Source organism: Channa argus, chromosome 15 (assembly GCF_033026475.1).
Source record: "Channa argus isolate prfri chromosome 15, Channa argus male v1.0, whole genome shotgun sequence".
Taxonomy (NCBI): Eukaryota; Metazoa; Chordata; class Actinopteri; order Anabantiformes; family Channidae; genus Channa; species Channa argus.
In genome coordinates this window covers 20,045,120-20,059,214 of record NC_090211.1, presented here as the reverse complement: position 1 = coordinate 20,059,214, position 14,095 = coordinate 20,045,120, and the positions used below count along the sequence as shown (strand labels likewise).

Below are 14,095 nucleotides of genomic sequence, written 5' to 3'. Positions count from 1 at the left end.
GTTGTTTCTAATCAGGTCAAAGCAGACGGGTGAGGGGAGATTAATGTGTCACTGAAAAGCAGTCTCAGCCATGTTACATTGAAATTTTGCTAAGGGCCTGAATTATTTTGTCATGTTGTTAAGAACCAATCTCTTAAGCATATGGGCTTTATAACACAATTCACATTCTTCAAAACAAACAATTGAACAAAACACCTCTCTAATACCTTTATGATGGATAACTATTATTTTAGTTGTGTGTTGACTAAGTCACTAGTATTTGGTACCAAATAAACGTCAGTTTGTATGTTATTAATTTAATCACACAATACGACAAGTGAATCTTTCACCATGATACATAAGAAATGGTAAAGAGTTTAATTAAATGTGATTTTCGGTATCTCCTATGGGGTTCCATGGTGTAATGGTTAGCACTCTGGACTCTGAATCCAGCGATCCGAGTTCAAATCTCGGTGGAACCTGAATTTTTCTTTCACCTTTTGAATATGTGTTCCTTCTTACCTTATATTAAAGATAACGGCATATTATGCATTTATTATAAGCAGCATAACATAAGGAACTTCTCTTTGCGATATTTACATACTTATTTAATGGCTACAGTCTGAGCGTAATGCGCTAATATGCCGGCGGAAACTGCTGGTGACTTCCGGGATACCGTTTCCGTTAAGGCATCTTCTCTGGTCAAAATGGCAGCAGCTATGGATGTTGATACACCGAGCGGCACTAACAGTGGCGCAAGCAAGAAGCGCTTTGAAGTAAAAAAGGTACGATTTTATATAGAGTCACTCGCTTTCAACAAGTGAATAATACGTATAATCTGTCGACAGCGCCAAATGAGCGCTAATACAGCCCAGTGTCTTCTGCCTAGCTAGCTACTTGCTGTTAGCATGCTAGCGCTAACAGCTGCCTAACCTAGCGTCAGAAGCTACCTAGCTGTTAGCGTCAGTAGCTAGATAGCTGTTAGCGTCAACAGGGAAGGAATTAGCACTTCTCCTTTTAAGTTAGGCAGCTAAAATGTTAATAATACGGACCCATGCTGGGGCCATTGTGGAGGCCATTAACCAACACATGTGTAATCAACAAAAAAAGAGAGACTCCGTCTTAACGTGAACATGTAATTATAGGTCAGACAGCGCGTGACACCTACTTAACTCCTACGAGCTAAATTCCGTTAGCTTAACCTAGCGGCGTTTCGCAGCGTTGGCTCAGAGCCTGGACCCGCAGTGTCCAACATCATAATATTGTGATATTTGTTTCTACTTTTAAAATCTTAACTATTCAATTAGGCAATTTATACTGCGTATACACATTGTTTGATGATCAGATAAAATGCTGTCTGTTCTGTGTAAAGAAATGCAGTTTCTTACTGTTAAATGTTAAAATGTTAAATGTAGTGTATGATGCCTATGTAGTAATTTACTCCTCATTTTATTGTTTGTGCTTAAAAGGTTAAATCCCTTTAACTTGCTTTGTCATCGTGTCCATGTTCTTTTATGTAAATATCCTCTTAAAGAACCTGCATTCATATACATACAACTCTCCCTTTCTGGGGATTATTATTTTTATTATTATTATTATTATACAATATTGCCAAACCCTATTATAAATTACAATATTGAGTCTCTTATCAGCACACTTTGGATGTGGATAGGCCAAGAACTGAATACTCTGACATCTGGCTAAATATTTTAACATAAATACAATACGACTTTATTTAAAACCCACTTTGTGTGCAAACTCCCTTATAAAACACTTATTGTATAATTAGCAACCATTTAATTGTTCCAGTTAATGGAAGTAATTTTTTCTTTCTTTCTGAATCTCACCAGTGGAATGCTGTGGCGCTGTGGGCCTGGGACATTGTGGTGGATAACTGCGCTATCTGTCGGAACCACATAATGGATCTCTGTGAGTTCACACTGTTTTGGATTTGAATCTGTATTTTTCAGCACCCAATTTTAATAAACGTAATCCATCTGGCCAGAGGATGCAGCTGTGGATCCTTAACAATGATGTTCAGCATTATAATAGACTGTTGGGCAGAAGTGAAAGTGAGTTTTATGAAGCCAATTTTCTTCTGCTCGTCTCATTAGGTATAGAGTGCCAGGCCAATCAAGCATCGGCGACCTCTGAGGAGTGCACTGTTGCCTGGGGTGTCTGCAATGTGAGTTTCCGTACCGCTGAGAGAAGCTTATGTGATCGCTGACAAATGTACATTGTGATGTTAAGTTCTGTGGTTCTATTGGTCACATAACCTTTAGTTGGATTTTAACACTGACCTTCACATTTTAATTTCAAAGCATAATTCGGTCAATTCAGTTCCCTCTATATAGGATAAGGTGACATGTAAATCTTTATTATCAGGCAGTTCGGGGGAAACGTTTTTTTACATTTTTGGACGTATTCTTGTGTATCCTGGGGCGATCTGAGTCTGCTTTATAAACTCCGACGTTTTGTAAAAAGTATTACGATGCGTAAGTAATAACAGAAAAGTTCCAAGTTCAGTAATAAGCTGTTGTTAACTGTACTTACATTTTAAATTAATGTTATTATAGTTAAAATATTTAAATCTTTTGTTTCATTTCTTCATCTACTTTAAATTATTCTTATTAGTTTCAGAAAAACTAACAGTAACTGAACAAAAGTTCAGTTACTGTTAGTTTTTCTTTTAAATAGTTTTTTTCTTAGTCTATAAAAATATTTAAGTTTTTATAAAAATTTTATTCATGTTTGAATGTGTGTATTCATTTAACAAATGGTCCCAGTTTTACTAAAAACTTAATTTGTAATTCGTTTTAGTTTAGGATCAAATTTCAGGATATAACATTTTTTTGTATCACTCATTTAACTTTAATAACAATAAAACTCATGCATTCTAGTTCAACACACCTCAGTTATTAATATGAAAAGTCATAGGTCCTGCAAAGAATTATGCACCATTTAACATCTCAGCCTAATGTGACCATTGAGGTAAATCTCTGAATATGTTAAAGCTCCACTGCGACACTTTTGGGAATCAAATTATCAATTAGATGAAACTAAAAAAAAAAAAGATCAATCAACTGGACTGTGTCTAGCCATCGCTCGTTATGATACTTGCTCCTCACAGCCTTTCAGGTGTCTTTCCAAAATAAAAATGCTACAAATCTTAAGTCATGCAGAACAAAATTGGCGATTTCGGATGGATTGGGAGAAGTCACTTAAAAATTGCTGCCTGTGCCTTTCAGTGACTCGGGGTCAGAAAAACCTTTGACAGTGCAATAGAATCTCACCAGTAGTATTTTCAACAATAGCATTTGGATCGACATATTTCTACTAAAAATATATCAAGAAATGTACATGCTTTACATTTTGATTCATACAAAGCTGTAAAAAAACTGTGAAAGTTGACTTTGAGTTGCACATGAGCAGGCAGGAAAATTATTCAACACTGTGTGGCAGTGACTACTACGGTATTGCTGACAAAAAGTGTAAAGACCCTTTATCAAGGAAATCGTGTAAAAAAAAAAAAAAAAATTTGGTAACTGGACTTTCATTTTATTAGATCATAATTATACAATGCTTTTAGTATAATCGTATGTCTGTTTCTCTCTTTTCCAGCATGCTTTCCATTTCCACTGTATTTCTCGCTGGCTGAAAACGAGACAGGTGTGTCCTCTGGACAACAGAGAGTGGGAGTTTCAGAAGTGAGTATTAGTATTATTATTACTTGTAGACATAAACCTTGAATGTGCAGTTGTAGACAATGGCCTGGATGCGTGTAGGTTCAGCCAATGATCATTTTTAATAAACACCCTCTCTTCCTTCCCACAGATATGGACACTAGCTGTGTTATAGTTGACGTCTGTCCTGGATTCTGCGAGCATCAGCCATCTCTTACCTTCCAGTTTCAATCCTAAATATTGTTTTACATCCACATCTTTGTTTTGTTATGTTGTAAGTACAAAAATAAACAGTTGTCACTTGAGGTTGATTTGCTTGTGCTGGTTTGTGAAGCAGCATTTGGTTATTGTAAACAATGTTTTGGTGGAGAGGAACCTGCCTTCAGAAAGGAATTAGTCCTGTTCTATTAGATCAGGACCAGCCAAGGGTTGCAGAGCAGTAATCCTGTCTGAGAGACAGCTGTGCTCGGCAGATTAAGTGGCCTGGTGACCCACTCTCCTTTTGGACCACATTTAGAAAACTGCACATGCAGGAACTCATGTATATTGTTTTTCTGTTAGAGTTGATGGTTCGGTTGCGTTAATAACCGAACCATCAAAATAAAACAGCCAGATGAGGGTCTGTCCCATAATTCCTCAGTTGAAATTTCTAATTGTTGCCCCCTTTGTTTCAACAACAGTGAACTATTGGCTTTGTGAGGTTGGTGAGGCAGGAAATCATTTAGTGTTAAATTGTGATTTTTATGCATCTTTACAAAAAAAACTTGTATTCACTGCGTTTTCCATTCTTGAAAAAAATTCCAAAATAAATTCAACAAATCCTCATTTTAGAATCTTTTTTTTTTTTACAACCATATAAGGATCAGTTCTCAAATTTTTCTAAACTGGTGTGTGGTTTTACAGCTAAGCTTAATTTGTTACTTTGCTTTTGTAGGAAAACTAAAAATTAAACTTTGCACTTTGTCATTCTAGAAGCTCTACTAAATGTCTGTGATGAAGTAACCGAACTAAAGACAAAAGTCATCAATTTTGCGGCAACAGAGGTTTTATTTTTGTGAATAACTTTAAACAGGGTCAGACATCAAAATCAGTAAGGATTTCTTTGCATCTAGAATAATAAATCTGACAACAGAAAAGTGCTGACAGTCAAGTGTGAGTTTGGGTCAGAAACAAAAACAGTAGCTAATCCATTTAGAAATGTCTGTGAGCTAGCATCTTAACGCAGGACCTCCCAGGCCAGCATTTCCACGTACAGGTAATGAAACGTCAACCTGTGGTTAAGACACATCAGAGGGCCAAACCCTAAGTATCGAGGTTGCTGTGTTGAGACATTGCTAAGTGCTAACAGGCTGACTAAGAACATTTAAAACGTTAACCTCACTTTCTTTATATCAGAACTCTCCCCCTGTTCGATTTGCACACAGTGGAATAATTGTTGAGAAGCGTTATGGCTCCCCACGTGCTTTCACCACCGAACCACTCTGCTCCACTCTGACCCTCCCCCCTTCTACGGCTGTGGTGAAGCTCCAAACTTGGCACTCAGCTTGGTAACGAGGGCCATGATTTTGGGGTTGTTCTGGTACTTGGCAATGTTGGCTGGGTTCTGCGCTACATCCTGGAAGGCAGCCATCACCTCAGGGTCCTGGTGGTTAAACGTGCAAACAAAGTCTCCTCAAGTCAACTTATAGCGAGAGAGACTATAGAAAATCTGTAAGCCTCGAAATTAAATGTTTGAGGATTAAGAGACTAGAATGTTTAAAAGTTCTAATCTATTTCAGGAGTTAAACTATTAAATCATTTTAAATTTTTATTTAAAGTGAAAGACTTCATTTTTATACATGTCTGCTTATTAAGGCCACATGGCTTTGCCCTTAAAATTGTGAACTTTGTAATCTGGAAGTACGTCACCTTCATAGCATTGAGAAGCTCAGGATCCTTCAGGAATTCACCGAGACCCGGCATACCCCCAGCCGCTCCGCCTGGGAACCCAGCTGCTCCGCCCGGGAACCCAGCTGCTCCGCCTGGGAACCCAGCAGCACCTGCACAGTGATGAGACTTGTTAACTATGTCACTTCCTATTAAATAGCAGATGAATCCCTACAGCACAGGAGAAACACCTCTGAATGATGAGCGATCAGCTGGTTAAGCAGCTGTCCAGCACACACAGGGACACTCGTTTGAACCCCACTTCCTCCTGTGGCCAGGTTATGTCATGAAGTGTTGTTGTGGAAAACACCAAATACAAAGCTGCAAGTAACTTTGGATAAAAGCTGTCTATAAAGGATTTCCTAGTAAAATTAATGAAGGCAACAAATTAGTTTTGTGATCTGCTGCACAAATGTCCCAACAATTCCAAGTAAAAAAAAAGAAAAAATGTATATGATCATGTATATGTGGCAGCACATTTGACAGGTTGAATTTACTGGTGTCATTTCTGCCTGATCAGTGTTATGACAATGAATGATACAGCAGGAGTTGAGCTTTATAACCACATAGTGAAGGTTTTGATTCCAGTTGTCCTGGAAGTTTGATTTTGTCTACACATTTACACAAGTTCAAGACTTGGTAGAAATTTTTAACACCACTTTCCATAAAATTCGAGCCCAAATTTGTGCCGGTAATACACAGTATTTCCTTTTTAGGTACAAATGTAGATATCACGTGATGTAAAAAGATCAGAATTGGTTTCACGTGCGATTCCTCGAACACCATGGACAAACAGCACAGTTTACATGTGAAACATTTTCAGGCACCAGTTAACCAGGGCGAGTACCTGTCACTGTCCAAGTTGCAATTTTATGTACTAACCAGTTAACAGGATGGACAGCAATGCAGCACGTAGAGGAAATCTAAATTCTTCATTCTGGCAGACTTCATTAATAAGGGTATTAAGAGATTTTAAGATTTTTTTAGTGGTTTGTAGACTTCCTGCTTATTTTTGCTTGTTTTATCTTTTAAACAAAAAAAAAACTTTTATTGTCCCTCAAATGAAGAAAAATGTCTCCTCCTGTGACACAAAGCAATGATTACCTGGGAAGAATCCCCCTCCTGCTCCTGTACTCTGCCGAGCTTCCTCCTCCTGCAGTGAGACAAGAACAAGACAAGTTTCAGCATTTATTTAATGAGCTATACTGAAAACTATTGCTGCAAATGTTTTTTCCTTTGTGTTCCAGGTTTTTAGTGGAAGTGGATATAAATTTCTTCCCCCTTTTCCTAAACGCCAATAGTCCAATAACAGCATAGCCACACAAACTTTGGATTTGTATACATATTGAAGCTGTGTGCAAGAATAAGTTTGAGCAATATTTTGTTTTTTAAATTTTGTTTGTTCAACTGTGAAGTGTTTCGCGTCTCTTCAGCTTGTATGAACTGATATTAATATACAAATAATTTATTATGTCATTTTTCTTTGTCTAAGGACACGCTGACAGAAACCCACCCTCTGAGCTCGGGCATGCTCCTCTCTGGCTTTCTTTATCTTCGCTTGCCTCTGCTTGATCTCCTTCTCTTCTCTCTTGCGCTCATATTTGCGTCTGTGCTCCATAATTTTGTTAGCCTGGAAATAAAAGAGAAATTCAAAAGGCATTATGATTATCATCCCAATGGTCGTTTTATTTAGGGGTTGTATTTCTTCTCTGTTCATTTTACCTTAGGCTGGACCTCTTTCAGCATCGCACTGGCATCCTCGTCATAGTCCAGTTTACAGGCTGTGGCCAGGTCCCTAGCGGCCTCCTCCCAGTGACCCAGCAGCCTACACACACACACACACACACACACACACACACACAAAAAAAAAACCTAACACTGTCAGATCACTAACCAGATGGCAGAGGAAGCATTAAACAGCTCAGAGAAAAAACTGCACACATTCTCTTAGAATTTGAGGTTTTATTAGCTTTGGTTTCACATCCTGAAACATGTTTTATGTTAAACCAATTGCTTTTGTGTGTTTAACATAACAGAAGTTAGAGGATCACATCAGCAGCGAGAACAATCTGTCGATTAATCGATCGATTATTTTCCCATTAAGCTTTTTTTGATTTTTCAATTAATATAAACATTAAATGAAATAACTTACATTGAAATGTTTTATTTAACCATCTTCTTGTGAAATCCCCTATTTTTATTTCCTTTTTTTTACTTCCATTTATAATAGTGAGTTATTTCCCACACTTCTCACATATCCTGACGTACACTTTATAATGCACTGATAGACAATGTCTCCTGGTGGACGGATTATTCCCCTCTGTGTTTGTTATTACTGCACGGGAAGATTGCTCGTGTGCATCCACTGCACAAAGCTGGTGACACAAACAGCCAGGCTGTTCTGTCCGTCCTAAACTCACCATTGGTTTCATTTTCATCTCTGGATGCAATGTGACTCTGCAATTTGTCCTGCTCCACTGTTTGACACATTAGCCCTGGGCAAAGGGGATAAGGCCATGGCTTATGCTAAATATCTTTGTATTCGTCCATGGAAAACATGTGGTAACATTTAAAGAAAGGCTCATTATCATAACAATATTCATATTGTGACGAGTTAATAATAGCTGAACACTAAATTATTACACCGACTGTAACTGAAGAGCAATTCCAGTTTACTAAGCTGAAGAAATAAAATGTGCCAGCTGACAACACGTTTAGGTGCGGATGTTTACACAGGGTTTGGTTGAGCAAGTTTAAAACTTGGCCAGGTGTGAACTTGCGGTGGAAACTGTCTGCAAAAAGACAATAATCTAATCTGGACTTGTGGAATTGTGGCAGTATTACGCAACCTGTGGTTCTGTAGAATCGGTGTGAAAACAAAGTGGAGGCAGGGGGTGTCATTGTTGATGTCAGCCGAGGACACAGTCTGTGCTGGTTAGATGCCAGTTTAAAAGGGAAGAAGCAGCATGGAGGCAAAAGGATCGTGATATTTAAAATTCTCCCTTTATTTGGTAGCAGCTGGACTTAGTTGGGATTCATGAAGATGTTTTCAGAACTTAAAGCCTTTTGAGAGAAGTAAAACTCCTTTTAGAGCCAAATCTAGTTCCTACTAAATAGCAATTTAGGGACTTTTATGTTGTGGTGGAAAATTACTACACTGTCATATATACAACGGAAGAAAATTACATTTTGACATGGTTCAGACTCAAGACAAGGTTGTTTTGCATCATGCGTAAAAGTTATGGGTTGGATCTGTGTGATAAGACCTTTGAGTAGGAACACGCAAACTTGCAAAAGGAAACAGGAGGAAGAGTTCAGTCACATTTTCGTAGCCCAATCAAGCCTGTGTTATGATGCTTAGCCTGACTCCAACCCCCAGCTCTTCAATACAGCCGTGCGGTAGAAATCTGCTGGCTTTATTTAATCAAAGACTCAACTCAAGTTAATGTACTTAATGTATTGCACCAGGGTCTGTGTCTACAATGGTTTTTAGAAATGTACCTGTGAGCTTTGCCCCTCCACTTGTAAGGCTGTGCAGAGTCTGGGTTGATGCTGATGGCTCTGTCACAGTCTTTAATGGCTGCATTTGGCTTCTGCATTTGGATGTAGACACTGACACAAAGAGGGTTACACTCAGTTATTCAGAACAGATAATGAAGCTCCTGCTAAAAATACTCAGGATGCTCACCTTGCCCTCTTAGCGTACAGGATGGCAACGCAGGGGTTCAGCTTGATGGCTTCAGTGAAAAGATCCATAGCTTTTGGCAGATCACCTGGAAAGGAAAATTATGTATTATCAAATTCTTTTTTACAGCAACTGTTTTTACATCTATCACATCAACATCAACCCACCTTCTCCTAGAGCGTTAATGGCCTCCATCTTCTTTTCATTGGCCTGGTCCATCATCTCATCTGTTACCTATGGACATGTATGGACACAAACTGTCCTGAGAATGTAAATACACTAATACAGAGTTAATGTTTCAAAAGCATCAAACATTGTACCTCGATGTTGTCAACCTCTCCCATCTCCTGTGGTTCATCTGTGTCTGGCTCAATTACTCCCTCTCTGTCCATTTCTGAAAGAAAGAGATAGATTCAACCCATGCAAACAATATTCCTTCATTTTAAATATGTGTTTGGTGTGTTCTTGTGATGGTGATACAGCTGTAGAGACAAAGGTATTTACATTTTTGAACCCATTTTCCCAAGTTATATTAAAATAATAGTTACTTTCTGTGTCTCACTGTTCCAGAACTCACACATTCACTCATGGTACTTCTTTCCCTTGCAGTTACAAATATGAAGTAGATTACAATTCTGTGTAAAAATTAGAACACATTTTCAAGCTGTGCAACTGTGCATATTAACTGAGCATATACATTTTCAAAGTCTGTTTTTTTTCCTACACCTGCAGGGACTGACAGTAGGTTTTCAGAGTGTTCCTCTATCAAAAGTATCACCCTCACAAAATCTTGAAGGGAGAGTTTGACACTTTGTAAAACCTGCTCATTTACTTTCTGGCAGGGATTTATGTCGGGGTGTCAAACCAAATGACATCACAACATTTTTTTAAGCTTCCACGACACAGAGCCGTTGTCCGTTCAGATACCAATATGTAGTCTGTTATATCAGTCAGCCAAGGTGTAAGAATGTTGACAGATTGTTTAATGTAACAATGAGCACCATGAAATCAGCACTGGAGCACCGTTTGGCACTTTTGAGTCTACAGGAAGCTTAGCTTAGCATAATGAGTGGAAGCAGAATGAAACAGTTAGCCTATGTAGCAAACTATAAAACTGAATATTCACTGGCAGGCTGTTTACTAGTTGTCTGAGAAATAGTCCAGCATATAAGACTGAACAAACATAAGAAAACACAATTATTAAACTATTAGAGGTGTTGATAGGGAGCTTGTTAGCGTTAAATAGAGTCAGATTAACCATTTCCTCCCAGTTCCAGCCTTCTTATTAAGCTAAGCAGCTAAACTCTCAGCATGAAGCTCCTAAGGAAATTTTACCAATTCTCAAGCTCTTCTTTTCAATTTAAAGTGAATGCTGCAGCAAATGTGGTTTTGTCTTTCTTTTAAATATATCTTCATCTATATATCCACTACTAGACATGCATCTGTCTATTTCAACAATAACAAATGTCAACTTCAAATTTAAAAAATAAATAAATAAATAAAAACCTTCCTTTCTGCTCTTTCTTGCACTTTATGAAATGTGAACACTTTTCTGTTAGGACTTTGCTTTGATGTTTTCTCCTTGGCTTACATTTTTGCTGCCTGGACGTCACTTGTAATTCGCTTTGGATAAAAAGCGTCTGATAAATGACTAAATGTAAATGTCAATGGGGTAACAAACATATTTTAAATAAAAATTAGTTTAATAAGTTTAACACATGAGCACAGACTGGACAAACTGTTAAATTTATTTGGTACACTGGTATCCCACCTACAGGCTTGGGCCCGGGGCTGTGGGTTAAGGGTTGAGGGTCAAGTACCTATTTCACTCTCAGACGACTCAGGCTCAGCCTCAGGCTCAGGCTCAGGCTCAGGAGCTGAAGCTGTCGTAGGCGGAGGACCACAGGGACAGCCGCCCTACAAGTCACACACTGCTCTGTTACAATGATGAATCAACCACCAGGACAACTGGGTGTTTCACATCAGGATATAATAAAAGTACATAAAAACTGAAGTATTGCATTGTCAAAAGCAGAGAGTTGCTCGTGTGTGTGAGTTCCCAATAGTTTCATAATTTACATTTTTCATTCGTTTGTTTTTTTACAACAAAACAGTTCCACTGGCGCTGGTGTGTAAAAAAGAGACCCTACTCGACCTACAGAGGATGTCTGTGAGTATACGCAGCAGGACAGCACTGCCCATCTCTCCTAACGGAGTTCCTTTATCTGTTCTAACTTCTTTGGCAAGGTAGCAGAAATACAAGTACGAGAACTAAGATTCCGCTTCGGGCACTTGGCCAGAAGCACAGAAGACACACATTACAGCTATGTGTTATGTGGGTATGTGTTTGTTGAACAATTTCTCCATTAACATGTGACAGTAAGCTTACTGACAGGAAACACTGAAAAAATAAAACAAGTACAAATTGTGTTCCTCACCTGGCATGATTCCTTTGTCTTGGACAGGGGAGGAATTGTTGCACCCATGCTACAATATAAAAATATGGAGATTACGTCAGCGTGCAAAACAAAGCCCATGAGATATTATTCACAAAATAGTCTTTTCATACATTTCACAAAAAATGTAGCTCATAAGACAAATTATATACAAGGATACTACAATATAAACATGCATACAAAATGACAGAATTGGCTTCTTCTTCAAAAGTTCTGAACCCCTTTGCCATGTAGAGTTATTCTATAAGCTGTTCATGGCCCAATACGGTGCTAACATGTCCTGAAGCCTAAAACCACTTTCAAACATGTAAGAGCACTTTGAAGTTGTAAGGACCAGCAAAAATGACAACTAAAACGTTAACACACCACCATGGAAACACACACACACACACACACACACTTTCACTAGAAAGTGGGCGGGACAGGACACGTGGTTAGTCTGCAGTGGGTTTGAATGTTTTACTTTAGTTACATAATGCAATATATAAGTCTTTCTTTAACAATAACAACAACAACACTTATTAGACCTGTTGAGTGTTAACAGGTTGGAGCAACAGTTCAGCTTCAGGTGTACTCACGTATGCAGCCAGGTGCGGAAGAAATCCATCTCAGGAAGGTGCAGGATCGTGGGATTAGACTCGCACAACTGCACGAAGCCTTTTAACTCTGCCACTTTCCGTGGGTCCATGCTGCCCTGTCACGCCCAAGAACACAGCACGCTGCACACGGGAGAGAAAACCAAAACAACCTAAGCAAACCTGGCTGTGCTTACGGGCTTAGTGCTAAGCTAGCTAATGCTAACCTACAATCGGGTTAAACGAGTGTACGCTACAGCGTAACTCTTCGCACTTCCAACTTCACAAAACCCCGACAACACGCGCAGTGCAGGCATAACAACAACCCAAATGTGCTAAACTACCCGACATTAACCCGCTTTGCGATCACAAGCCCGAAGTTTCTGGAAACGTGAATCGGTCCGTGTCGCGAGGACTGTTTGAGGCATGATAACGTTAGCGTCTTTAGCTTAGCTAGCTAACACTGCAATACGAGGCGAGACTAATGGAAAACAATTCTGAAGTGAAGCAATAAAGTCCAAAAATCAGACACAAACACAAACCTGGTCGAAGTTATGCACCACTGACACCCAAGAAAAAATACCGCAGGTAATTGTTGCAGTCACTGCTCCGCTTCTCCGTTAGTGGCGTCGCTCCTGCGTTTTCATTCAGGCGAATTCTCGAACAGACTCACACACTCGGGGCTTTGTTGCCCTGAGCGACGCCTGTCAGGCAACCTTCACGAAGAAGGCCCAAACCTACAGACTTATTGAATCGCTACTTTCAGAGGTGGTTGAAGAGTGAGGGTCTTTCTGGGGTACATTTAATACATGTCGCCTAAAAAGGACTCTGCTTTGGTATTACAACGATGCTGTACAATGCTTGACAATGCAGCTGTCTCACATAATGATATTATCACGTTTACTTCCTTTACAAGGGGTGAAGTCACTTGTCAATCACTTTTTTTTTGGTACTGGTTAGTTTTATTTAATGCATTAACTAACATCCCATCTATCTAAAGTCACTGTTAACCTTTTACCTGTTGATGAATTTGAACATCTTTTTTTAAAATATTTTGTTTCTGTAAGGAATTGAAGCACTTGCTAAAATGAGGAAGAGCAGGTTATGTCTGCTGTGTTCAGGAGAGGATTAACACGTCCCTGTGCTGAAACTCACTGATTTGATCACCTTAAAATAATGTGCTGCAGGCCTAACTACAGGGAGAAGGGCTGGAAGTGGTTTCAGAGTACAAATACCTGGCTGTCCACCTGGACAATAAAATGGACTGGTCAGTTAATGCAGCATCAATCTACAGGAAAACGCGGAGCAGGCTGTATTTTCTAAGGAGAACTAAGGTCCTTCAATTTACAAGTCCGTAGTACCCAGTTCATTCTTCTATGCTGTGGTTTGCTGGGGCAGCAGCATGAAGGTGGCAGACAATAACAGACTGGACAAACTGATAAGGAGGTCTGGTTCTGTTCTGGGGGAGATCCTGGACCCTCTGCATGTTGTGGCTGAGAGGAGAATGTCGTCCAAACTCCTCTCAGTCTTGGACAATTCCTCCACCCACTCCACTGAGTGCTGACTGCACAGAGGAGCACTTTCAGCCAGAGACTGATCACAGTCAAGTTCTCCACAGAACAACACAGGAGATCCTGTCTCCCAGTGCCCATTCAACTGTTCAACTCACCCCCCTTCTGTAAAAAGGAGGGGGACTGAATGGTCAAAATAGACATATGGGATTGTTTTCATATCATTTATGTTTACTCCTTCAACTGGGCTTTTTATTAGTTATTAATCAGTACTTTGTAC

General features: G+C 39.3%; 2 protein-coding genes and 1 non-coding gene across 3 annotated transcripts; 2 read left to right on the top strand and 1 right to left on the bottom strand.

Moving 5' to 3' along the window:
- Positions 1-389: 389 nt before the first annotated feature.
- Positions 390-461, top strand: trnaq-cug (transfer RNA glutamine (anticodon CUG)). The gene has a single exon. It is a non-coding gene; the product is annotated as a tRNA-Gln (tRNA).
- A 172-nt stretch (positions 462-633) lies between these two features.
- Positions 634-3,973, top strand: rbx1 (ring-box 1, E3 ubiquitin protein ligase). The gene is made up of 5 exons (XM_067476796.1): positions 634-764; positions 1,830-1,908; positions 2,094-2,164; positions 3,601-3,686; positions 3,814-3,973. Exons 1-5 carry the CDS (start codon positions 687-689, stop codon positions 3,824-3,826), a joined length of 327 nt encoding a protein of 108 aa, XP_067332897.1. The 5' UTR covers positions 634-686; the 3' UTR covers positions 3,827-3,973.
- Positions 3,974-4,689: 716 nt separating this feature from the next.
- On the bottom strand, positions 4,690-13,004 carry st13 (ST13 Hsp70 interacting protein). Its single transcript, XM_067476793.1, has 13 exons — positions 12,847-13,004; positions 12,308-12,448; positions 11,712-11,760; positions 11,094-11,190; positions 9,594-9,667; positions 9,441-9,507; positions 9,277-9,361; positions 9,090-9,200; positions 7,311-7,413; positions 7,102-7,218; positions 6,693-6,741; positions 5,571-5,701; positions 4,690-5,304 (listed from the first exon to the last, which is right to left on the bottom strand). Exons 2-13 carry the CDS (start codon positions 12,415-12,417, stop codon positions 5,170-5,172), a joined length of 1,128 nt encoding a protein of 375 aa, XP_067332894.1. The 5' UTR covers positions 12,418-12,448; positions 12,847-13,004; the 3' UTR covers positions 4,690-5,169.
- Positions 13,005-14,095: the final 1,091 nt, after the last annotated feature.